Source organism: Marmota flaviventris, chromosome 4 (assembly GCF_047511675.1).
Source record: "Marmota flaviventris isolate mMarFla1 chromosome 4, mMarFla1.hap1, whole genome shotgun sequence".
NCBI classification, from domain to species: Eukaryota; Metazoa; Chordata; class Mammalia; order Rodentia; family Sciuridae; genus Marmota; species Marmota flaviventris.
Window position 1 is genome coordinate 10,450,335 of NC_092501.1, and position 26,580 is coordinate 10,476,914.

The 26,580-nt window shown below is 44.4% G+C and overlaps 1 protein-coding gene and 1 pseudogene across 1 annotated transcript in view; both read right to left on the minus strand.

Annotated features, from left to right (window-relative positions):
- Window positions 1-2,887: 2,887 nt before the first annotated feature.
- The window catches only part of Plpp4 (phospholipid phosphatase 4), a 71,484-nt gene continuing 47,791 nt past the window's right edge, over window positions 2,888-26,580 (minus strand). Inside the window, exons 5-6 of the mRNA XM_027930261.2 lie at window positions 12,640-12,810; window positions 2,888-3,087 (exon numbers count right to left, since the gene is read on the minus strand). Of these exons, the coding sequence (XP_027786062.2) occupies window positions 2,888-3,087; window positions 12,640-12,810 (371 nt within the window). The remainder of the gene's footprint in view (window positions 3,088-12,639; window positions 12,811-26,580) is intronic.
- Window positions 16,374-17,163, minus strand: LOC114088589 (large ribosomal subunit protein uL30 pseudogene; annotated as a pseudogene).

Here is a 26,580-nt window from a genome sequence, read left to right on the forward strand (position 1 = left end):
CACGGTGATAAAGTGAAGGGAGGCAAGGGAATGGTGTGCAGAAAGACAGGAACGGAGTCCCAAAAACAGTTGGTGGAAGAATGTTCCAGAACCCTCCAGGGAATGGAATAGGCCTGGAAGAGAAGCTAAGTGGCTTAAGTTCCAAGAGCTCTTTAGAAGGCGGTGACCCAACAGGGTTCAATGGATTGACAGAGCCTTAGCTCACATTCCAACCCACCAAGAAGTCATGTGACCCCGACAGGCCTGAAAGCAGCAGGCTCTGCACATATATGTGCCATTTTTGTTTGTATTTTAATTAAATTGGATTTCGTTATAGACACTGCGGTTTATCCACCCAACAGCCAATCTTTAGTTCTTTTCCCAACAGACAGAATCCACCTCCTACAAAAAGCCTGAAGACGCTGGAGACTCCCTTTTCCAAGCACCATTGCCTTCCTAAGGGAGGCTATATAACAGTTCTAGCTAATGTAGGCAAAGGGGACTTTTCTCAGGGAAATATTTCCTTTCTTAATGAAAAGAGACCCACCAACAGAATTATCTTGTCACAGGACTGGATTCCTTTCTATCTTTAGGCAGGATTAGACAAGGATGTGATTCTTGGGAATGCTGCAGCCACCATGTGATCATGAGGATCACTGGCATACTTGAGATGGTGGAGCAAGGAGGTGGAAAAGGCTGGGCATCCTTGAGACATCTACCTCTTGATTTTTTATATTAACAAAACCTACTGATCAAATTGCTTTCAGCTAGATGTTTGGTTAGTGACATCCTAAAACATCTCAATGGATAGCTGCCTGTGATAAAAGCAAGGACTTCTGCATAAAAATGTAGGTTCCAGATTTCTTTTTAAAAATCTGGGGATCTGGCAGGGACAACTTGGAGCACCATTTCTCCAGTGTTGCTCTTTAGTTACCTGCTGTTCCCAGCCTCCCTTGTTCCCTGTGTTCCTTTCCTAGTCCCAGGAGCTGTTTGACCTTGTGGCTGCTGCCTCTAGTGAGGACTGAGTGTGTCCACACAGTGAGGCAGGAGAAGCCTTGCACACCACATATCCAAGGTGGGCTCTGTCCCCTCCCCTCCTGTGCCACCTGCCTCACCAAGAGACTGACTGGTAACCCTTCACATCCAGAAGGGATCAGGGACTGGGGACAAATGCCCTCACCCCCAGCCATTTCTTCTGTGCATTAGGGCATTATATTTCCTTCACATTAATAGAGCATGAAATTAAAACATATGGACCCACAAAACACCTGCCTCTGTGGGCTGGCGTATGCTGTTAACTATGGCTCCCAAGGATCCTGCCTCACGTTCATGTTGTCACATCCTTTTTAATTCTAATCAAAGCTTTTACACAGCCTATTTGGGGGCCTTTGGTCTAATGATCAGCATTAACAATATTCTGTTTTTTTGTTACTTTGCAGAGTTCTTCCTGGCCATTAATCTTAAAATGTTAACTATGGATATTAAGTTTCCACTTCATGGTCCAGAATTTTAATTGACCATTAACTTAAGTCTAACTCTTCCTTCTGCTTAATATTGCAAAACTTAGAAAAAACTAGAATCAAAAAGTGTAAGCACATATCGGGCTGCCCCCCTACCCCCACCCCATGGTAGTTCCTTTTCCCACATTTCTATTTTTGAACATTGTAGTTTTTATTAACTACCTATTAATTTTGTAATTTTATACGAATTTTAGATCTGGATTTAAAGTTACATGTTATGACTGACTATGATCTAACTTTTAAAATACCTCTCATTCATTTTCGAAGTTGCTCTCAAAGTTGTTAGCTGTTGTCATAGATACAAGTCAATGGTTTGACCTTGATGGACGTCAATTGGGGCCCTCCCTTCCCTCCCCACACTTGTGAGACCATCATGGCAGCTTTGGGCGAAAGCAGTTTGGAGGCACTACAGCTGGACAGGACCGGAGTCCACTGAAGGAGGTCTTCACAAGGTGGTGCATGGCTCCAGGGCCGACTCACAGTAGAGATGACCTAGGGAAGACACCTGCTGGCTCTAAACTGACACATCAGCAGCTGACCTACAGGAGGTAGACGAACCTCTCGCCCTGGAGCTGCCTTTGTCCTCCAGGGGTCATGCAGCCACACCCTTAGGTGGCAACTGATTTTCCCATCTGGGAGATCAGTGGCACCTTCCCTGGGTGCAGTGGAATTTTCTGTAAGAGGCTGAGCTACAGCGCAGGCTCCCAGACCTAGATGGTAAGGCTGGAAGGACCTGCACCCAGAGCCCGGAGCTCCGTGGCCTCCCCGCTGACACAAGCGCTCGTGCTTCTTTGTTTTTATTGTTCTTGGCAGAGGTCTGTGCATGGAGGTATTCAGCTCAAATCTTTCTAAATAAGTGATGCAAAAAGTGCGGGGAATGCTAAGACCGTCGCTCTGCGTTTCAAACCCACTTCACGGACACGCGCTGGGACGGGAGCCTTTGCTCCCCGGTGCAGCCGCCGGACCCCCATGGACAGAGCTGGCTTTGGGCTGCGCTGTGAAACCCCCTGCAGCTGCGAATGACTTCGCCACACTGGACGCGCGTCTTCCAGGTGGGAGGTTTTATTGTGATTTACAACCATGAAGGAGGAGGAAGGCGATCGCTATGGCGAACACCAGGTGGAGGGAAGCGGCCAGCCACGCCCACCCGCCCCTGCAGCCCTTCCCTGGTCTTCAGAGAGCGCTTCCGGTGTCTTGACCTTGCAAACTCGAAAACGTTGAAAGGAGACCTCGAGAGTGGCACGAAGACCGTCGGCAAAATGGAAGCAGAAGGGAAACTTGGAGAAATAATGGATGAGAAACACACTACAGAAAACCTCTGCCACCGTGTTACGGCGTTGGGGGGAAGAGCGAGCCCGGGGCTCAGCGTCCATCTCCCGGGACACTCATCATACGGGGCCTTCGGTGATCCCCTCCAGGGGCAAGCTGGGCGCGCTGTCCGCCGTGGGCCTCTCCTCCTTCTTCAGCGAGGTGGGCACGCGCAGGCTGACGTAGGGCTTATGGCAGGCCGTGTTGGCCAGCGGCGGGTAGTGCTGTCTGTAGCAGATGTATGCAAAGATGAGGCCAATCACGCCGCCCACGAACGAATCTAGGAAGAGCAAAGGGAGGAAGGCGTTACTCTTCATTTACACGTGGCCAGTGGAGTTTTCCAGGACGCACTTTTCCCACCTGCTCCGGGGACTGGTTTTCTGTAGGTGCGAACCTGTGGTCTCTGCAAACTGCCATCTCTCCTAGCACGTACCTGTAAGTGAGTACCTGATTCTCTCGCCCCTTTTATTTCTTTAACTCACATCTGAGCATTGTAAGAATTTAGATCTTATTCCTGACTTAAAAAAAATGTTTTTGGATGTTGATGGACCTTTATGTTATTTATTTATTTATATGCAGTGCTGAGAATCAAACCCAGTGCCTCACACATGCTAGGCAAGTACTCTACCACAGAACCACAACCCCAGCCCTTATTGCTGACTTTGAAGAACAATTTTAAATTCTGAAAGATTACCAGCCATCTCGATAACATCTAAATGCCTGTACCCGTGGGGGCTGACTTTTCTTTTTTCTAGGTGGGTCTCATTGGAGTCCTGAGATCCTGCTGGTGCACCACAAAAATGCAGCAGGTGTGCTGGTCTCTGCTTCCAGGTAAGTGGTTTCCTAGGGACAAAATGAACCCTGTCTGTGACACAAAGTCACAAAGTGAATAAAGCATCTGCAACATGCCAGGGTTGGCACAGTCAGTAGACCACTGCAGGAGGGGACCTCACCCCTCCAAAGAGCTGCATATCTCATCAAGTTGAGGAGGTGACAGACAGCAGCTGAGGCAGGGATGGGGCCCCTGTGCAGGCAAGATAGGTCTCTCCACCACCACAGGGAGCAGCCATTCACCAAGGAAGGCATACAGCTGGTGCCCAACAGCGACCCCATGAAACCAGGCCTCACTCAGTGTGTGTGTGTGTGTGTGTGTGTGTGTGTGTGTGTGTGCAAAAGGCTCTAAGTTGTCTCTATGGATTATTCTTGCCAAAATATCCTGGCATGATGGAGAACCTCCCCATCAAAAGAAATTTAGACTTTTATTAAGGTTTCTGACATGTTCAGCTGCCTTCATTGGGGATTTCCATTATTACATTTATTATCTTGTATAATCATACAAGCCTCTTGTGGGAACTAGCATCTGCCCTGTTTCCCCCAAACTCACTGGACTGGAAGCTCAGGGTCCTCATTCTGCAGCCTGTGCAGGCCCACAGTGCTGCGCTAGATTGGGTCAGCTCATTCCAGGCATCCTAAGTACCTGCCTCTGAGATCCCAGCTTTCACAGTGCAGCAGGCCCATGGGCGGAAGGGAGTGTCCACCTGGGCTCTGTTGAGGGGCCACAGGGCTCCCTAATGATCAGTGTTCAGGGCATAAGTTCCCAGCCTTCCCAGGAAGTTACACCCTGTTCAGAGACTTCAGTTTAAGTCACAAGATAATTCTCTGGCATCTCCTGTGGGGGAAATTTTGAGAGTTTATTGAAGAAATGTATCTTTCCAAAAAAACCAGCTCAATGTAGATAATGTGCATCACATTTATCAGCCTTTTTATGATTCTGTTACAGGTATCCAGGCTCTGTTTAGATCAATTAGAATAACTTCTGAGGAGAGGGAATATTTCTCTATTTCATTATCTTTCCTAGAATTGCCTCTACCTTCAGCATTTCTAGTAGGCTAATAGAAAAACATAAACATCCTATAATACATAGCTTTAAGTTATTTTAAATAAATTCAACCACATAGTGCATTTCAATTTACTGACCTACAATAGGAAAACAAATAAAGAGGTAATAAGTAAAAGAAAAGCTCTTTTGTTTTAGAAATTTCTGTGATGGCAGCCTGAACGGTTCAGAGAAGGGCACAGCCGCTGCTCTGGTGACCAGAGTATGGAGAGCAGCTGGTGATGACCGCTCAAGTGCAAACAGACGGAGCTGTTCTCTTGCTGGCAGAGTCCTTGCCTGCTCCTAGAGAGCTACCCAAGCCCCTGTGTCATTCAAAACTGTTCCCCTGGCCCTGCCACCAGCCCCAGCCCTCCCTCCCACTCACTGTCTTCCTATCAGTTGCTCAAGTACACTTGCCTCTTCCCCTTTCAGGACCCAAAGGTGCTTTCCTTATCCTGGACTCTTGCAAATCCCTTCTCCTTACCCTGCTTTCAATTTTTATTCATGTTTCAGAGCTCAATTGTATGTCCCCATGCAGCGCAGTCCCTACCTGACCCCTGCCATGGACCAAGTCTCCCAGGTGTACACTTTGAGCACCCGTGCAGCACAGTGGGGAACAACATCAAGCTGTGCAGATGAGGGACATTTAACACTGGACTCAGAAGGCTGTGAGGACAGGGCCATGGCTGCGGTTCCCTCTACACTGGATCAATACTTGCTCACAGCAGAACTAAGTTTGCTGATGGAAATGGATGCTCAGTGACAGGCCGGACTGGCTGCTGTCCTGGGTGTCCTTGGGTGAGCCCCTTTCCCACCCTGTTCCTCTGTCGTTTCATCTGCAACACAGGAACACTGAACAGGCACCTGCTGGTGAGCAGGGCCTCCTGAGGGAGAGGTCCAGGAGTGCGGTGCCCTGGGTCCACCTCCGTAGGCCACACTGAGGTTCTCTGGTCAAAGAAGAGACTGAATAATTGCCCCAGCTTCCTGCCCTGGGAGTAAAAATCTAAACAACAGATGGATGTGGTTATGGCCGCCTCGCTGCCAACAGGCAGAAAGCCCAGGGGCACATCTGGGCATCTGCTCGGCCCTACGGAGCAGCCATCAAGGTGAAAGCAGGGACATCGGGGAGGCCGGAGGCCACGGGCGGGTAGCAGGCCAATACCTACTCATCCCGAGAGGCACTGTGGGCCCTGCAGAGGCACCGGGGCCTGGAGGGTCCCCATGCCTATCAGCCCTGACTCAAGAATCTTCCTGCTGAGGAATCCCCAGCCCCTGCCAGGGCCAGTCTCTTCACCTCTCTCAGACCAAATGGAGGTCTCAATCCCCACCTCCCTGAGCTGTGATGGTGATCTAATAATGCTTCCTCTAAAGACAGTGCCGTAGAGCACGTCCAAGTAAGACCCAGGACACAGTCCCCACCTCTGCTCTTCTCATGCTGTCCTCTCATGTCCCTCCCTGACACTGCCAGGGGACTTCCGATCCTCCCTGCTGCCCCCTTACCTAGCTCTGCTGTTCTCTCAACACATCTGTACCGCACACACAGCACCCAGGCCGCCCAGAGTGTCCACCTCCTGAGCTCAGCCTTATTTTCATAGCGTTTAAAATAAACTTATAATGAATTTAAAAAACATTTGTCACTCACTGGATTGTAAAGCAACAGGAGCTCAGAATTCCTGAGCAGCTCAGCCGTGCTCTGCAGCTGCAATGCACCACACAGTGCAGCCTGCAGTGGACTGGGCTGGGCTGGAGGGTGTGGGGCTCTGCTTGGGATGCCCCCCACGGGTTAAGACCTGCAGGATGTGCCAGAATCAGCCAGGGGAAGTGCGGAACAGGAGGCAAGGAGAGCGCCCAAGGTTTCCAGGCAGAGGGGAGAGTACACAAGAGCACTTGGGGAAGAAGGGCTTGGTGAACCTGAACTAAGGAAGGCCGTCTTTTAACAGGGTGGCGGTATCTTTGTAGGATGCAAGGACGTCACAGCACTCCCATGTTCCTTTGTGGTTCCACGAGCCCCCCGTGTGGAGCAGGACCCCACTCCCACTGTAGGCTACCACCTGTGCACCCTGCAGTCTCAGACGGCCACTCGGCTGCGGCTGAGTGGTTCTGTCTAGACCTGGGCTGCCTCTTCATAGTCACCTACACAGGGCAGCGACTGTGGGGGGAAACCAGGTGAGGTCAGTCACAGGGGACCGAGGATGCCCGAGAGTGAGCCTCGGGAGTCTGCTGTACCCAGGGCTGGTGGGGGCAGTAACAGAGCTCTGAGAGACCCTTTTCAAGTCACCTCATTTAGAGACTGCTTCTGAGGGCCCAAGGGAGGCCTGGTTATCTGTGTGTCCCTCAGCTGTGAGAGACAGAAAGACAGGCAGAGGGGAAGGAAGGAGAACCCACGAGAGACCTGGGCGTTACAGAGCACCATGAAGCTTTGACAAGGGTTTCTCCAGAGGGAACAGCCTCTGCCTGGCTATGCTGAAGCTGACAATCTTCTGTGGCACACGCAACAGTCCAGTACAGTGGCCAGGGCCCCCCTCCGCACACCTGCATTGGTAGGACTGATAATCTCCTGAATTCTGGTCACTACATGGAAGTTCATTTCAGATCACTCTCACAGCCCAGTCAGGGAAGCAAGGTGAAGGCACGGGCGGCCATGTTGAAAACGCCCATATGGGGTCTCCAAGAGGGACGTGGGGGCTTCCCACCCTCAGCTGGCCCTTGGCCTGAGTGGGAACAAGTGACTGCCTCTTTCCAATAATGAAACTCCACTTAGGCACCCAGGACGGCTTCAAAGACCTATGATGCAAGAAAACAGCTTGCTGCCCAAGCCCAAATCCCACAAGGAGAACCTGGATCCAGATGCAGGGTCTCAGTGGGGGCTCATCATCCTGTCCCACAATCAGGCAAAAAACAGTCTCCTGCCACTGCCATCTAGGACTGTCCCCTGGCCAGAGACCACAGGCACAAGTGTGAGAAGCAGCAGACGCTGGCCAGAGACCTGCTCTTCCTCTGCTGCTGCCTTGCTCAGGAATGGTGCAGGTTTTAGAGCTAAAACACCCAGTGAAACACAGAGACGAGCCCCTCTCCAAGGCGACACCTGTCAACTCCCTGCTTCCAGTGGACCTGAAAGTAGTGCATCATAGACACGGGGCCAGCCACACAGAGTTAGCATCAGTCCAGCTGGTTCTGTGTCCAGACAAGTTTTGTTAAAAGTCACACCTGCCCCTCCCTATGCCTGTGCCCCTATATTTCCCTCATTTAATAAAACAGCATACTTGTGTATTTGGAGTGTGCCAGGGGGCACGAAAAAAAAAAAAAAAAAGAAAGAAGAGAAAAAAACAGAAAATAATCAGGATAACCAACAGAGCAAGTCATTTGAGATTATGGGCTATTTATTGGATGTGAATATGCAATGGAGCAATCAGATGTATTTCCACATTGGGCTCTATTGCTTAAATCAAACTTGAAATGAAGTCAGAAAACCTCCTAACCATTAATGTTGATTATTAATTAATTAATGACTGAAGTCAATGACGAGAGGGCCTTGGGCAGTACTGATGCCCACTGGGCTCTATACAAATTTCCAGCCCAATAGATGGCCCCTGCCCATGGGGGCAGCTCAGTCCATGAAAGAAAAAGTAGTAGTTTATCTCATCAGGCTCCGGCCACAGCAGTTGGAGGCCTAGCTGTTCACACCTTCTCCACCCAGGAAACTGGATTCCTCTCTAAACTGTGCCTTGGGTGCTGAGGGGCAGGCCTGGGCGCAGGCCCTCCCCTGCAGGGCGGCCCAGGTGCAGCTGCAGCCGGTGCAGCCCCACTGTGGACCTGCAGCCTTGCTGCCTTCCGGCTGCTGCAGGAGAACTACAGGGCTCCTGGGCGGACCAGCTTTAGCAGTGGTGGGAATGGAGCGGCCTTCCAGCCTCTGCTGCTGTTTATAATGGCGACGTGGAGAACACACTGCGGGATGCCCAGCACCTTTCTGGACAGAGTGGCTCTGAGGGTTCTCATGTGAGCCCTCCTCACCCCCAGACTACAGCTTCTGCAATAGGTACCACGGCCCGGGAGGGAAGAGTGCAGCTGTCAGGCCGAGCAAGATTACACTGAGAGAAGGAAAGAAGTCGAAAGCATCTTAAAGGAAAACTCAGATTGGATATGGGATTGGTCAAGTTGGCAGGGAATCTCCTCCCCAGGGAGTTCCTCCTTAAAGAGCACAGGGAGCTCTCTGGATGAGACTTATGAAGACAGGGGCTTTTCCCAAGCAGAAATTCTTAGAACCCTAAGAGCTCTTCCACCTCTGCTGCTCTCAGCTGCTGGCCATGGGACTGGGGACCTATATCAGGAGCACCCAACAACCTCCACCATCACCTTCTGATGAAGAATCGGATCTAACGTCATTCACATAGAGGGGATCTACACCTGAGCTTGTGACGGCTATTGGAAAAGCTATCAGGATGCCTGGGTGGCTGCACAGCGTGGGTTTATCTGTTCTGTAAATACTGCATTCCAGATTTAGGAACATCAAAGAACAGACACTAAAATCATGCTGACCTATAATTACTTATGGGATCAATTAATAAGCATGTCAGACTGATTAATATCTACTGTAAGAATCTGGTAGTAAGTTTTCTTGGCACATTAGATATAAATACTAAAAGTAATTTTAATAGTCATGATGTATGTAGTACTTAAAAATTATCTATAGCCTTAAGTTAAAATACTTTATATTTTGAAAGACTGAAGAAGATTGACAGTAAGATCACTATATTAAGGGATTTGTCCAAAAGAAACACTGTGGCCTTATAATCTCTTTATTGTAGAAAATAAGTGTTTAATTTAAATGGATGCAGGTTATCTGTAAAGACCACTTAACTACGCAAACTATTAAGTAATAAATAGAAGCCAAGGTGCAGCTACAAACTCCATGAAACAGTTCATACACTAAACAGTTTTGTTTTTTTTTCCAGTGTGAGGACCAAGGCCTCTGCCTGTCAGGTCATTACCCTGATGGTCAGTTTTCTGTCGGAAGCACCTACTTGGTCTCTTGGTCCCCATCACAGTGGACTGCTGAATTTAATCTTATTGTTTGTGCTCAACTTTTGTGTGCTCTTAACAACAGCTTTATTGTAAGCAAATGCATCTACTTAAAAACTTAATGAGAAACAAAAATCTTTGCCAAATCCTTAAAAAATATTTAGATATAACTGAGTGTTGAATGAATAAAATTTCTCATTCCCAGAACATTGTTGCTTCTTACCATGAAACAAGGGAAAGAAAGATAGGGCTTTGGCGTGATGTGGATCAGGATCTCAATCTTGGCAGAACTGACCTTGGGGCTGTGAGAAGGGGCTCGTAGGATGTTCAGTATTATAGTCCTTAGCTTTAACCCTCTACCCATGAGATGCCAGGAGCATCACCCCAACGTTGTAACAACCATAAGGATGTCTCTAGACATTGACAAATGTCCGGTCAACCTCTCCATCCCTACAACCAGTGTGGACAGTGATGGCCTCATAAATGAGACTCAGGTAAAGTAAGCCTGACTCAGAGTCCATAAGAGGATCCAAGAAAAGGCATGTTCTTTCCCTGGCTGACTCCAGGGGAGCAAGCTGAACAGACTGTGGCAGAGCTGGGCTGGCACTGGGAACATACCCCTGACCTGAACCAACTCATGCAAGTCCAGGTTGGCTGCAGAGGTCTACCATCACACAGTGCCACCTTACTCCTCCACCAGCATGGCCCTCAGCATCACTAAACATTATTTCTCTTGCTTTGCTTTTCCCTTGGAGTGGTCACAGTGTTTCTCCACTGCCCAAACTTCCTTTCTGTTCCTCTTGGACAGACCTGTTTTGAAGTCCCGGTTGTCAGCAGACCCTGGGCACACCAACTGCATCTTGAATCCATCAGCCCCTAAAGCCAAGATCCCCATTCTTCCATGGTGGCCACATTGCTCAGCCACAGAGTAAACAGTAACAGATCAGGTTAGGGTCACAGAGTGTTCAAGAAAGACCAACCTCACGTCTTAGATTTTTAGTACAAGGTCACTACACAAGGGCTCTTACAACCTCCAATAAAGGAAAAGTCTATCCAATTTTAAACTCTTGATCATTTCCCAAGTCCAAAGGGGTTGAGTAAAAGTGAAAACCCAGTATTCACAGCTCACAAATAGATCATGCTCCAAACCAGTTGTTTGGGAAACACAACATGGTCTCCTTAGAAACAATGCGCTAAGGAATGGTGATACCAATTTGCATTCATGTAGGACATTTCCATTTACAAAGTACTTTTGGGTCCATTATTTCATTCAATCCATGAAACAGCACTGTGAAATATTCAGGGATTATAGTTCCTATGCTCATAAAAAATGTGCTTCACAGGGATGCATGAGAAGCGATCTATATAGGGCTGTTTGGCTCATACAACTCTTCATGGGCAGATGACCTAACCACAGGGACAACATGATTCTATGGGAAACATCCACAGTTCCCAGGGCACCATTGGTATGCCAACTGCTGTTAGCCCAGTGATTCTCTCCTTCCTTCTTTCTTGTGATGTGGACTTATATCATCTAGAACTTCATCCAAGTCATTGGGTGAATAATGAGGGCAGGCTCAGGCCAGAGTCCTGGGGTCCCCTCCTGACCACCTCCCCAGAGGCCCTCAGACCTCGTTCATGCCTGGTGCATCACCTGTTTAAACCATGCGTCAGCCCCTCTTCCCTTTACCCTGCACCCTCCAAGTCAACGCTGTTGCTGGAGACACATGACACCCAGGGCATGAGATCCAGGAGGGTGGACCTACAGCTGGGAGGGGGTAGGAGAAACCGAGGCAGCACTGAGAGGAGGAAGAAGCCCCTAGAGAAGATAGAGAGAAGGTGCCCTCAGCCAGCAGTTGTCCTCATCTCTGGCCTCTACTGGGCCCTTACTATAGGAACCAACTGCTGGAGGGGAGAGAAGAGGGTGGCCCCACAAGGCAGCTAGCTTGAGAAGCAGGGAAGAGGGAGGAGGGGAAAATGTAGTAGCAGTACAAAGGAAAGGGAGGAGGTTGGGGCCACAGTCTGGGTGGGGAAGGCAGGTGCACTTACTTTGCTAAGTGACATGGGCAGTGGAACTCTAAACCAACGCTTCTCTGACTACAGAAAGGACAGGCTTGCGTGATAACCGTGGAGATTCCTGACCAGCACCCCAGAGAACCTCACCCCACCCTGAGTCAAACTCCTGGCTCAGGATCAAGAGGATCTAAGGACTGGCATCTGGGAAATGCTGCCCTAGATCTTGCTGCCCCTGGAGGCCACACCCTCTATGGATGTCCTCTCTCTGTTCCCTGTTTGCTGGGGCAGATGATGGCTGTCTTCCAAGCAGACTGTGAGCTATAGTTCACCTGCATGGGGACATAGCAGGGTTTAGTTATATTCCAGGAACAAGTCCCTCACTTGTTTTATGTGATTCAGATTTTAAAAACATCCCAGGACTAACACATAGAGGCCACCTCACCCAGCCTTGCAAGTGCTGCTAAGAACACTGCTGGGGTTGTCCTTGGGCTGGATACACTCTTTGGAACAGGATCCAGGGTGAGAAATACATCCTTGTAGACTGTACTTGATATGGGAAAAGAGCCAGAAAACACTTGGCACCAAGTCTGAGGACTGAGTCAAGTGACCCAGCAGGGAAGTCCCACTGGAGTCTAAGGCTAAGGTGACTACCAAATGCCTAACATCTTGGCAGGACTTGAGAAAAGTCTCTCGGAACAGACAGCAAAAGAAGAGTTCCGATTCTGTCCTAGCAAGAGCAACATGAAGGTCAGAACCCACTTGAACAGGTACCTTGGCTTCAAAACCATACCCACCCCAGTTTCTAATGTTGGGCACTTATTCCTCCTCCCCAGTTAGGTGCAATCTCTATACCCATCCATGGAGGAGGAGGAGGAAGAGGGGATTGCCATGAGGATGGGCAGGCCCTGGGCAGGGACTCACCTTGCCAGTGATGCTTGTAGTCACACATGCGGGACAGCGCGATCATCATGGCACAGTACAGGGGCAAGATGGCGGCACAGAGCCGCCAGCTCTTCCCCCGCCCACTCTCGGTGAAGCAGTGCAGCTTGCCTGCCAGGTAGAATGTCGTGAAACCAAGGCCCGAGAAGGCAACTGCCAAAGAAAAACAACAGGTGTTACTCCAGTAGGTGGAGAGCGGCAAGTTCTCCTGGGCATCCTGTCTGCCATCCTGACATCCCAGGGCCAAGCCATGGTGGCAGCCTCTAGGCAGCTCACACTCCTGCTGCGACACTGGAACAGACTTCCAACCACGAGGCTGGACTTCTAGGCCTGCAGGTGAGCACCTGCTACATTTTATTCACTCAGTGGACAATGGTTTAGTGGGTATCCAGTGTGTGCTGGGCAGGCACTGTGCTGGGTGGGAGGGATGAAAAGAAGCAAGAGATGTTCTCTGCCCTCCAAGGGCTCAGATTCTGGTGGAAGGACAGTGGTCATCCTGGTGGGTAATTCTAATATAAAGTGTTACCCTCTACAAGAAAAAAAGTGCATAAAGAACAAAAGACTTGGAGGACTGCTTAGATTTGAAGGGTAAGGGAGAGTCAAAACAGAGATGAGGCCCAGATTTTTGGTTAGTGAGACAGTGTGCAGTGATGGCGTTCATGAAGATGGAACTTGGAATGCTATGGAGGAGCAGAGCTCGATGGAGAAGCCAGTGAGACGGATCTTGTTTTCTCATAGAAATAACAGCCGTTGTTTCTTGGAATTGAAAACACAACTCATGGCTATGCCAAATCCATTGTCAAAAGCATGAAGGTTGGGGATAGCCTGAGACTGCCATCTAGTCATCTGCAGAAATGTGGATGAAAGGACATGGATGGACATGGTGTTATGTGAAATGGGCCAGGGACAGAAAGAGACACCACATGTCCTCCCCACATGTGGAAGCTATGTAGTTGATCTCACAGATTAGAGAGGCTAGGGAGGGCAGTGGGGAGGAGGTAGAGAGCTTGGATAATGGGCACCAAAATACAGTTAGATAGGAGGAATTAGTTCTAACGATCTACAGCACAGTAGGGTAACAATAGTCCACAACAATTTTATATTTCAAAATAGCCAGAGGTGTCTAAAGTTTCCCAAAACAAACGAGAAATGTTTGAGGAGATGAAATGCTCATTCTCCTGATCTTATCATCACATATTGTATACAAGTATCCAATTATCATATTCTACCCCATAAATCTTGACAAATACTATGTGTCAGTTAAAAACTAAGAAAAAGAAAAGCTGGAAAAAAACACAGCTGGAGCTCAGTGCCATTTCAGGTGGGTTTCTGAAGGCTTAGAACAGTGGTCCTCCACCCTGGCTGCACATGGTGTCACCTTCAACACCTTTACCATCTACTGGTAGCCAGGTGCCACTGTGAGACGTTCTGTCTGTAGTGGTCCCGAGTGGCCCCTGTTGTGCATGTGTGAATGCAGGTGTGTGCAGGAGTGTGCAGCTTCCCAGGTGACTCTGATAGCAGTCATGACTGAGCCTAGAAGCTTCCACTGAAGCCAACTGCTGCAGCTCCTTGGCTTCTATGGACACCAAACTACCCCAAACTTGCTCCTTGATTAGAAAATCCTGAGAGGAAAGAGCTCACAGGTAACCAGCTCACACAGCGGCTCGGTAAATCAGCTCTTTCAAGGAGTCAGTACACCAGCAACTTTAAGGACTGCCCAAAGCCTGGGCCACAGCCAGAAATCCTGCAGCATCTTGGTGAAAATGCAGACTCTCAGGCTCGCTCCAAACGACATCTGCATTGCACAATATCCATTAGCAATCGGTGTGCACACTGCAGTCTAAGAAAGCTTGGCTTAGAACACATCTGTCGTCTGTATAAGAGAGCTCTAAGATCTACCTTGAGATTACAGTGTACACTATGGGGGAAATCTGGAAGGTGCTCTGCCCAAAGTTCTCTACAAACATGGAAACCTGGAAGTGATGGGTACAGAAGCACAGATAAGCCAACTGTGGCGTTTCTATCCAATGGACTCTGAGGCCACCATGAAATACGAGATTGAGTAGCAATATGGCCAATACCTAGGGTACAATGTTAGGTTCAGAGGCAGGAGTTTAAATTGTAGGGCCAAGATTTTCATGACTATAGTACATAATAATGAACAGCCTGCAGCCTTTCCAAATTATCTCTGAAAATAACAGATCTCAAAAGACACCTTGGATATAAATATAAGCTTATGCCAAAGCAGAACTTCTTCAGTCCCAGAAGTAATAAGGTCACAGTGCAGCTTTCCCCCGCACCTTTTGTTGGTTTAATTATTTGTTTTTTAACCACTACATTGTGTTGACACTTCCACAGCTGTAATTTTTAATTATAATTATTAGCACATATTAATTGTATAAAATAACTGGCTCTTTGTGACATTTTCATACATCCTTATACTTTGATCATGTTCACTTTTTTGAAATAGAAGCTAAATTAGGTTTATCCTGGGTATAAAAATGAAGCAAAAGCAAGAAAATGAAGGAGGTAAGAGCACCAAAAGCTCTTCTGAACAGTGGCCAGCACTCAGTCAGCAAAGTGGTGCCAACATACATTGAGGACTGTGCTTAGAAAGAGCCATGAGGCACTGCACTGCCCAGCCCTGTTCTAGAAGGCTTCTGGGGCGGAAGCGTATGAAGTGATTTATGTGGTGTGGCCCTGTCTGGCGCCATCTTGGCAGGCACAATGGCTTCTGGATTCCCATCCACATCTACTTTGTTTCCTTCCTTCTCTTTACCCACATTCTCCCATGAGGTGTCAGAGTGGAAGAGGAAAGGTAGACAGTTGGCTGTGGTTGGTACTGGCCCCATCTTGAGCTCTCACAGGAGGAATAGTAGACTTTATTCAAATCAGATGGATTAGCAAGTCTATCTACCTAGGTACACTAAGTGTGGGGAGTAGAAAAGCCCAGGGCTTTGCTGGGTTATAGATTAAAGTCTCCAAGATTGGAATCTCCAAGAGAAGAAGCAGCTGTGGGGTTGCCAAATTGGCATCTGTCAAGAAAACAAACAGATTTTTAAAAAGTCAATGAACACAGAGTGGATCTGAACATGAATTTGTCTGTGTCCCCATAAAAAACCGACCTGGAGACTTTAAGACACAAGAGTCATCAACTCAAGCAACCAATACCACTTCTGGATACCTTCAGGGGATGAAACAGGGGAAGAGTGTTTGGCCTATGGAGAGAGACCATCCCCAGCCTCCTCCTGACCCCTGCTACCCTGGGGACTCTCAGCTGGCCAGCTCTGGCCCACTTTCACTCATATGTTTTGAAGCTCAGGTCTAATATGTTCTCTCTGGCATGGTGGAAGCTTGCATGAACACCATAGCCCCTCCACATACTGGAAGTCTCTGCTTCCCTGAAGAGGAGGAGATTCCAGCCTTGCTTAATGGCTGAATGCAATGGCCGGGAGCCCGTGGGCATCTGGAAGCAGCCAGTCTTCTTCAACACATGCTCGTGGGCCTTTGGACAGTATTTCCAAAGCACTGCTTTGTGCCCTTATTTTTCTAGGTGACAGGATGAAGCTCCAATTTCATGCTAAACCTTATGCTTGTCACTTTCTTGCTGACATTTATACAGTTATTGAACAGACATAATGTCATTCACAGTTGACTCCTTCTGCCTGGGAGGCACATTTGAGCTATGGGAAGCTCTGGTCTTTTTTTAATTATCATTTTTTGAGAGCAGGTACTGTTTTATTAACTGATCAGATAAAAAAAATACCATGGTAGATATCTTAGTTCATCCTTCTAATAAGTCTGTTGATCTGGTCTTCCCTGTTGCCAGCATCTCCACCTTCTACAAAATGGGTGGTCTTTTTTCTTCATTTCACCTCTCGGAGAAGATAATTTGAAGGACCACAGGAAGTTATTTGCTTCTTTAAAGCGTTTTCCAACAGAGTAGATCTCATGAATCAGATCTTCCATGCAGATGATGACATATTTACCAAGAGATCGAGCAATCAAAGTGTTATCTGTCAAGGCAATTCATTTCTTATTGGTTTTGCCATATCCACACTTGTAGATGAGTTCATTCACTGATTTCAGATTTGGGTACCCCTCTGCAATGTAAGGTTCCACGATCCTCAGCATGTTAACTGAAGCCTTGTTGAGCTTAACGAAGGTGCCACTGAAGATCTGGCGAAGGCGAACCTTTGGGCTCACACCATTGATACCTCTGATCCTGATAACAAATGCCAATTTGGGTTCTGCAGGTACATAGAAGTTGCCGGCTTTTCTTGCCATTCTAGCCATCCGAATCTCTGTTCTGTACATTTGCCTATATTCCTTGAGGTAATGCTTGGCTTTTTCATAGATCAGCTTCCTCCTTGCCTTTTGAAGCATCTTTTGGGCAAACTTCTTCCTCAGGCGCTTCACCTTCAGCTCTGCATAATGCCTTTGCTTTTTCTTAAGAGTTTCTAGCCCAGCAGGAACCTTCTTTTTCTTCTCTTCGGCACCCCCCATGGTTCCAGCCAGAAGAAAGGAAGCTCTGGTCTTTTGCTTGTCTGCCACCCCAGTCAGAATCAGCATCTACCAAGCCATACCTAATTAATATGATCCCCGCCATGAGATAAGGGGCTTGGGACCAGGATGTAATCTCCTCTGAGCCACCCCACTCTGAAATCCTGGGACTCTCAACCACCAAGGCTCAGATTCAAATTCAACTGGGACAAGAAAACAGGAAGGCCATCAAAAACACATTCTCCACCTCTAACATGCAACACCCTATTTTCTTATCCTAGAACCCACACAATTGAGACACCTGGGGACCGTGAAGCCTTTTATCCTAGCATGGAACAATTCTGTGTGAGATTCTGTCCCTCTTCCTAAACACAAGCCTGACTTCCTGCTCAGTAAAGAACCAAGCAGGTATCTGGAGACATAAGGCACTGAATGTTTTGGAAGATGAACATTATAAGGTCCGATAAATGTATTCATATCTTGCTAACATTGCCAACAACAGAAATATAAGCAGAAACCTACCAAGCCAGAGGAGTGAGAGGATACAAGAATCTGCCTGTTCTAGGTTGCAAATTCATTCCTTGGCGCTCTAGTCTGACACCATGTGAGGTGGGCACACATGCCCCTTAACTAATAACAGGAAGGAAGCAGACACAAGATTTGTGGAAAGAGGACACGCCCCTTGCTTTCAGAGCTTGTGGAAGGTTTTCCTGGCCATGGGAGCTGATTAAGAATATTTATATGTGGATCTGCTGGGAAAAGCAAAGATGCTCTCAAGCAGGGAGAAAGGGAAAGGGGATGGCTTCCCTCCCTGTTCCTGGCATTGAAGATGCTCACTTGCTATTGCCAATGAGACCAGACAAGCAGAGTATCACAACCAACAGAGCTGGTCCAGGGGGTGATGGCCAGAGCATCCCGTGACCAGGGTTACCTGCCTCCCTGGTGACACTGAGAAGCAATCACCAATTCTTGCGTGCAACCACCCAGATGAATTATCACAGATTTGCAACTCTCCTCTTGTTTATTGGTTCAGCTTAAGTGTAATGATGTGTTTTTTTCCCTTCTTCCTGTTGACTTTTAAATCAAGTAGAAAATCTTTGACCTTAATGATCATGAGAAATAAGAAAATTGGCATGGAAAAAGAAAAATCTTTAAAAAACAAATAAGATAAGAATCAGGGAGACAGACCTTGCTTTTACCACTTTTCACTTTTGCTAATTATAATAAATTTCTCAGACAAATGTATCATTTGGGGCACCAAAGACAGAATTGTGCTCTGATGATGCAATCTATGTGCATTTTCCATCTCTTATACTCAGAGAATTAGTATCTCCTTCTCCAAGAAGGAGAAAAACAACACTAGGGAATTGAGTGTTGTTGAATCTTGATGTTGGAGAATGTTTTGCACAGGATGCAAATGAAACTCCCCAGGACCATCTAAAGCCAAGGATGCGGGTAGCAACCTAGTTGTCTATACCCCATAAGGAGTGTGGTAGTGGAGATGAAGACTTGGGTTCCTATCTAAGCTCTGTCCATGATTTTGGACAAGTTTCTTTTCTCCTCTGGGCTTTGGTTTTCTCTGCAAAATGAGAGTCTGAACTACAAGGGGTCACTATATCATGTCACTGGAGGCTGGCCACACAGTGAGCAAATGGTAAAGCCACTGGATATTGGAGTCAGCTTTCCTGCAATGCTTATAAACAACAGAAGCCACCACGGCTTCCCCCTTCCACGTCACACTGTTTGATGGAAAATGCTTATCAGGATTCAAATGTTCCTGGCAAGAGCTATAAAGAGTCCTGAGGACGGGAAGTGGTTTTGCCCATCTGAGCAGCCTAATCTACAGGAAGTCTAAATGCTCGGTATCACTTTTCCTTTTTCCAGCATGGATGATGAGTGGCGACGATCTGAAACATAAATGTAAGAAAGACTTCTGTAGGTGACATTCTTATACCCTTTTGCTTTCAGTCCACTTGTATGCTTAGATTTAGAGTCACCTGTAGATTACATGCAGTTGAATTTTTTTAATTTAATACTGTCATTCAAGCGTTTTGTTTTGATTGGTTTCTGTAATAATGAATTTATAATCAAATACATTTCTAAAAGTGAAAAAAGAAAAAAAAGAATAACCCTTCAAAAGAAAGAAATACCTTTTCCCTAATGCCTTAAGAGGAATTGGTCAGAGCCTGGGAAGGAGTATGATGAGACTATTTCAATAAAAAATAACTCATTGAGTCTCCAAAGGCTTCAGCATAACATAAATGAGGTGGTGAGATCTGAATAATAATGTTCCTGTTTAGAAAACACCAAAAAGTCAGTAGCCATTGACTTGCCCAAAGTGCTCATCTGATTAGTCTCTCCTGGAGAAGCCCCTGGGGTCCTAATGACTGTCACTGCCTGCTGTCTTCTAAAGAAGTGGCCTCCACTCCTCCCATCTTTTATGAGATGCTCCAGCACCTGCTCTGTATGATTTGTTAGGGAAATCCAACTCTTAAACCCACCCCTAGCAGCCACAGTTGGTGCTCTCAGTCTGCACAGGAAAAAGACTTAAGGAGATCTGCTGTCCTTGGGGTGTTTGACTGACAGGCACAGTCCAAGATAGGTGCCAACTGTACAGCCCAATCAATCTTCTCTAAGTATTGTGTACTGGAAAAGGGGGGAGCAATTGGACTTGCAGCTACTGTCCTGAGCTAGGCTAGGCCTCTGCTTTGGTTACTGAAGAAAACTGCAGGACAATCCAGTCTCAGGAGCCCCAGGGGACTATCTAGTTGATGAGGCAGCATCCCAAACTTCCCCATTTTGTTTTTTTCTGAAAACAACCTTTTCAGGACTAAAGATCATCTATGCTCCTCTTGCACAACCCAGGAAACTGACCATAAACAGACAAGGAGCCTCAATTATTTGACATATACAAAGGATGTCTCCATCTATTGCCTACACCATCCACATTCAATAGATTTATGTTTATATGAGACGTGTGTGTGTTTCTGTGTGTGTGCACACGTGCACATGCGCACGTGCGCACATGTGTGTGTGTGAAGTCTGGGGGACCATTTGGGAAAGCAAGTATCTTAAGTTTCATCTCCGTGACCTTCACAGACACTGCTAATTGATCAAGAGACTTTATTCAGAAAGCCAGCTTCAGGCTCAGAATCTCTCTTAAGATAGTTATCACAGCAATGACCTGCTCTGGGCAGCAAATTGAAATCCACTTGCTGGCTTCTCTTAAATCATTTAATCCAAGTCAGCACTGTCACAAGAAAAGAACTCTCGAAGGTGTCTGAAGACTTGGGTTCTAAATCACAGTGAGGTCTCCGGCATCAATCCTGTCTAGTCTCTGAGTGGGGATAGCAAGAGCCATGTCAGCCAGCTCTCAAAAGACTCGACATTTGTGAAAGTGATTTGTAAACAGAAATTCAACATACAAATGCAAGGTGTTATAACTGTAAAGCTGAGAAGGCGGTTATCTAGAAACACTGAGTGTAAATGCTGGATTCTATTTCTAAGTCCAAGTTAGTCCCACTTTGCAACACAGAAATATCACAAAATTCCCAAACCCAGGACTTCTATTTGCAGCAGTGTGGCAGACTAGACACCTTGTTTGAAATAATTAAATTCTGGATGAAATATAAAACCCCCCCAAAAAAACATTTCACACATATCACTGCCTTGAAAGAGAGAAGAATTAATGAAAGCCAGGTTCCCCAAAATGAAGGGAACAAGGTACAAGGGAGGAGTATGGACAGGTTGGACCAGGCTGGGCTCTGTGGGGAGGGACTTGCTGACCTGGAGCTCCACAGTGGCATCTTGGTGACACACAGTGAGTGTGTGTGTGTGAAGGGACAAGGTATCAGGCCCATTCAAAATAGAACAGATGGAGAATATAACAGAAGACTTCAGATAAATCTCAGACCCTAGGACTACACCACCTGCTTAAGAGGAAGTAAGACAAGAGGCTGCCCTTCAGAAGGAAACCTCAGGGGAACTTGTCCCCCTCCTGTCTTAAAGCTATGTGGAGAGACTCCGTAACTATGAGCCAACTGTCACAGGGCTTCTGTGTCCAATTCATGCTTCTGAGATAATCTTCCAAAATCCTTAAGTGGGAAACTAATTTTGAGTGGCCCTGAGGTAAGAGCTCTCGGGCAATTGGCAAAAGTCCTCTCTAGAGGAATTCAGCTTCAATCCAGACATCCAGATATTCCACCAAAAGAGAGTTCTAGAGGAAATTAAAAGCCCAGAGTAAGAAAACTCAAAACGAAAAGATTTCAGGTCATCATGAGAATACACAGGACAGATCGACTCATAATACTATAATTACAATGCACATAGCTATTTGTAATATTCAAGAAAGTATAGAGAAGCTTGAATGTAAGAACAGAAGACTAGCATTATAAAGCAATACTACAGTAGATCTTTTAAAGACCAAGTAGAATTTTGATAAAAGAAAAAATACAATAATTGAATTTTAAAACTCAATAGGCGGGATAAATAACACCTGAGAAAACGTTGGATAAAGAATAAGTAAATGGTAAGATACATTCAATCAATAAATGGGCTAAGGAACTGAACAGACACTTCACAGAAGAAGAAATACAATTGATCAATAAATATATGAAAAAGTGTTCAACATCTCTAGCAATGACAGAAATGCAAATCAAAACTACTCTAAGAGTTCATCTCACTCCTGTCAGAATGGCAATCAAGAATATAAGCAACAATAAATGTTGGCGAGGATGTGGGGGAAAAGGTACACTCATACATTGCTGGTGGGACTGCAAATTGGTACAACCAATATGGAAGGCAGTATGGAGATTCCTCAGAAAACCGGGAATGGAACCACCATTTGACCCAGCTATCCCACTCCTTGGTTTATACCAAAGGACTTAAAATCATCATGCTATAGAAATGGAGCCATATCAATGTTTATAGCAGCTTAATTCACAATAGCTAGACTATGGAACCAACCTAGGTGTCCCTCAATAGATGAATGGATAAAGGAAATGTGGTATACATACTCAATGGAATGTTACTCAGCTTTAAAGAAGAGTGAAATTGTAGCATTTCACAGTAAAATGATTGGAGTTGGAGAATATCATGCTAAGAGAAATAAGCCAATCCCACAAAACCAAAGACTGCATGTTTTCTCTAATATGCGGATGCTAATTCACAATAAGACGGGGGGCACTATGGAAGAATAGTGTCACCTTAGATTAGGTAGAGGGAAGTGATGGGAGGGAAGGGGAGGGGATGTAGGGATAGGAAAGAATATAGAATGAAACAGACATTATTACTGTATGAATATATGTGACTACATGATCAATATGATTCTGCAACATTTAGACTCAGAAAAATGAGAAATTATATCCCATCTATGTATGATATATCGAAGTGCATAAACGTATTTTACTTTCATTAACTAATTTAAAATTTTTTTAAAAAAGATACATTCAAATTTTGTTCAGAATTCAATAAAAAATAAGAGAAAAAAATGAAAAATAAGGAAAGGTTAAGTGACATGAATAATGTAACAAGAAGATCTAACAAATGTCTAGTGGGAGTCTAAGTTAGAAAGTGATAGAATGGAGAAGAGGCCACATTCAAATAGGTGATGGTTGAGAAGATCTCAGAATGTTAAAAGACACAAACCTGAAATTTATAAAGCCCAATAAATCCCAAGCGAGTCACATTAAAGAAAATCCATGCCTAGAAGCATAAGAAAACTTCATGACATACAAGAAAAAGCAAGATATTAAAACCATCCCCAAAGGAAGAAAAGAATATCTGCAAAGGAGTAGCACTAAGACTTACAGCTGACTTCAAAACAGCCCCCATAGCCCAGCTAAAAGGCAGTAAAATAATGTGTAGCTTGGATCTTAAATGTCCCTAAATGCTCATGTGCTGAAGGCCTGGTCCCCAGCTGGTGGTGCTATTGGGAGTTGGTGGAAACTTCAGGAGATGGGGCCGACCAGAGGAAGTGGGTCGCTGCAGGTATGACCTCACAAGGTGTGTTAGGACCCTGGCTCCTTTCTCTCCACCCCACCCCCCTTTTTCTTCTTCCTGGCCACCATGAGGCAAGCAGCTTTTCTCTGCCATGTGTCTCCACCATGATGGACTACTCACTAAAAGCCAAGTGACCATGGGCTGGAATCTCTGAAACTATATGCCAAAATAACTCTTTCCTCCTTTTGAGTTGTTTATCTTAGTTATTTTATCACAGTAACAGAAAACTAACAAATACAAATGTTATCTTCAAAGTTCAAAGAGAAAAACTGTTGAATTAGATTTCTGCATTGAATAGAGCTACCTTTCAAGAATGAAATCAAGGGAAGAAAATTTAGGAAATTTTTAAGGAAATTTAAAGGATATATTTTAGGCAGGAAGTGGAAAGAATGAGATGGAGAAAAGACTGGGAAGTAAAGATATTGCATATATGTAAGCTAAACTATGTGCAGGCTGGTGGCTTTGTTGGGATGAATGGGAAGCATCAGGCTAGAATTAAAACATCAGACAAAACTAGGAAGGTAGACTGCACTGATCAGAGTTAAAGCATTTAACTTCCTTACATTTGTTAGAGTAGAGAAAAAATTTATTAATTCAGACTTTATGTGCATTAAAATAAGGTTTATAGAACTCTCCAACAATAACAAAAAACATGAAAAAAGAATCACACATGAAAACAGTACAAGAAAGAAGAAAGAAGAGTATAAAATGATATAAATAAAAAACTTCTAATATTTCAGTAATGACAAGAAACATAATTGCAATTAGCCTCTTAAAGATTTTTTTAAATATATACATAAAATATAGGGTATAATAAACAGACAGAAAAAGATATGAGGAAAATATTAACCAATAGAAAGTTGGTGTCAATATTAATGTTGGATGGTCTTTATTGTAAAAAGTAGTATTAGAGACAGAGGTGGTCACAGCTTAATTATAAAGATTGTAAAAGGTATAACAACAAGTATGATAATTCTTAACATTGTTTACGTCTCATAAAATGTACAAAATTATAAATACCATGGAACTACAACAGCTTACACACTAGTGCAAAGTTTTAATACAGATTTCTGTAATTGATAAATTAAGAATGAACAGAAAAACTAGAAATACACATGATATGAATAGCACAATTAACAAGATTGGTCTAATGGATATATAACACTTTGTGTTCAATTATCTTTTAAATTATTTTTTGGTATTGGGGATTCAACCCACGTGCTTTACCACTCATCCACATCCCCGGTCCTTTTTATTTTTTATTTTGAGACAGAGTCTCATTAAGTTGCTGAGGGCCTGGCTAAGTTGCCAAGGCAGCCTTGAATTTGTTGCTGGGATTACACACATGTGACACTGTGCCTGGCCTGTGTCCAGTGATTTTAAAACTCACATTCTTTTTAAGCCATATGGAATATTAAAAAAAAACTGACCATATAATAAACCTCAAATCTAGCCTTAAGATCAAAAGTTTGGTCATTTTTATAGATTATATTATCTGACTGCAATGTAATTAAACATAAATAATTTTTTAAATATAGTGAGAAAAACATCTATGTTTGGGATTTTTTTTTAACAAAAAAGCTTTTGTAAGTATCTTATGAATCAAATAATTAAATAATAAAAATTACAAAATATTTAGAAATAAATCTGATGACATGCATTAAAATTTATGAAATATAGCTAAAGCAATATTTAGAGAAAAGTTTATAGCCTAAATTGCTTACATTAGAAAAAGAAGAAAAGTCTAGTTTTATTGAGCTGAACTTAATAAATTAAATAGAGAACAGCAGAATAAATTCAAAAATTGAGATGTGATAATACAGATATTATAATAATAATTGAGATGTGATAATTATCAGCATAATAATGAAAGTAAACAAGCACATGGTAAAGACATTAAAGGCAAAAATTAGCTCTTTGAAAAGACTTATAAAATAGATTAACCTCTGAGAAGACTACCTTGTTTTGAGAAAGTATAGACACATAAGCAATACAGAAACGAATAATGAAGATATGAAATTAGAAACATTGATATTAAGAAATACTTTGTGTTGACACATTTGAATGTTTGTATGAAATGACTGTTATAAAAATAAATAGAAATCATGAAGTATCTCAAGAAAAAATATTTTAAAACCCAAGGGTTTTTTAACCCTAAGTAAATTGACTCAGTATTTTTAAACCTAATGTTTTGGGGGCATATGGGCCAGATATCCCTAAAGGAAAAATAACCATCAGATATAAAATCTTTACAGAGATATTTTAAAGGAGGGAACATTCATTTTATAAAGCTTGTTAATTGTGTTGTTCAAGTCTTACATAGGTTCCCCTTTATGTTTGACACTGAAATACATATTTAGGTTTACAATAATTTTTGTGGATTTTGTAGGTCTTTATTTCATTTTTACATTTTTGTCTTGTTTTGGTAATAATGATTCCAAAAATCAAACAAATATGATAAAAGAAATGAGACTTACTTCCCAATAACAAATGTTACCAAAAAAGTCATATGAATATAATATGTTTAAAGCATTCCATTGAGATTGTCACGAAACATGGATGCACATTGGGAGATCTTAATTAAAGCATAATTTATTATGCTTTAATTAAGCATAATAAGGTTGTGTGATACTCTACATAGAAAACTCAAAATAACACATGGACAAATAATTAGAATTACCAGAGAGTTTAGCAAAATTTCCACATAAAAAAATCAAATCACCAAAATCAACTACATTTCTAGACAATAAAAAGCAATCATCTACAAAATGTTATTTTAAAAATAAAATTATAAAATAGCAGTAAAAATATAAAATATCTAATAATTAAGCTAATAAATAGTGTACAAACCCTTTAAAAAGAAAATTTTGAAACTACTAAAAAAAACATTAAGGCCTAGATAGACTCATACACTACATACACAGATAGGAAGATACCATTTCTCTCCAAACTGAATCATCGATTAAATAAAATTCCCAATCAAAATCTCAAGAAGAGTTTTCCATGGAACTTGACCAGCTGAGAATAGCTAAGACACTTCTGAAGAAGAGAGAGGAGGTGCACAATCCTCCACTTCCAGTTATACCAGGGTGGATTCTCTGAGACCCAGCCAATTAGGTGTGGTCATGTGACTGTTTCAGCCAATGAAATCTAAGTGACAAGTTTCAGTTCTGGGAGGAAGCCAATGAGCTAAGGCTTGATTCTCCGGCTCTCTGGGCCTGGAGCCATGCTATCTCGAGCACACTTTTACGTATTAATAAAGCTTCTGTTGAGCTCCAGATTGCCCATAACTGTACATGGGGCATGAAACAAACCCTTTTAGTGTTAAGCTACTGAGATTTACACTCTGCAGCCCAACCTATCTTGAGCAATAGGGAGATTTACCCTGCTTAAGACTTATTATAAAGCCACATGATTAGG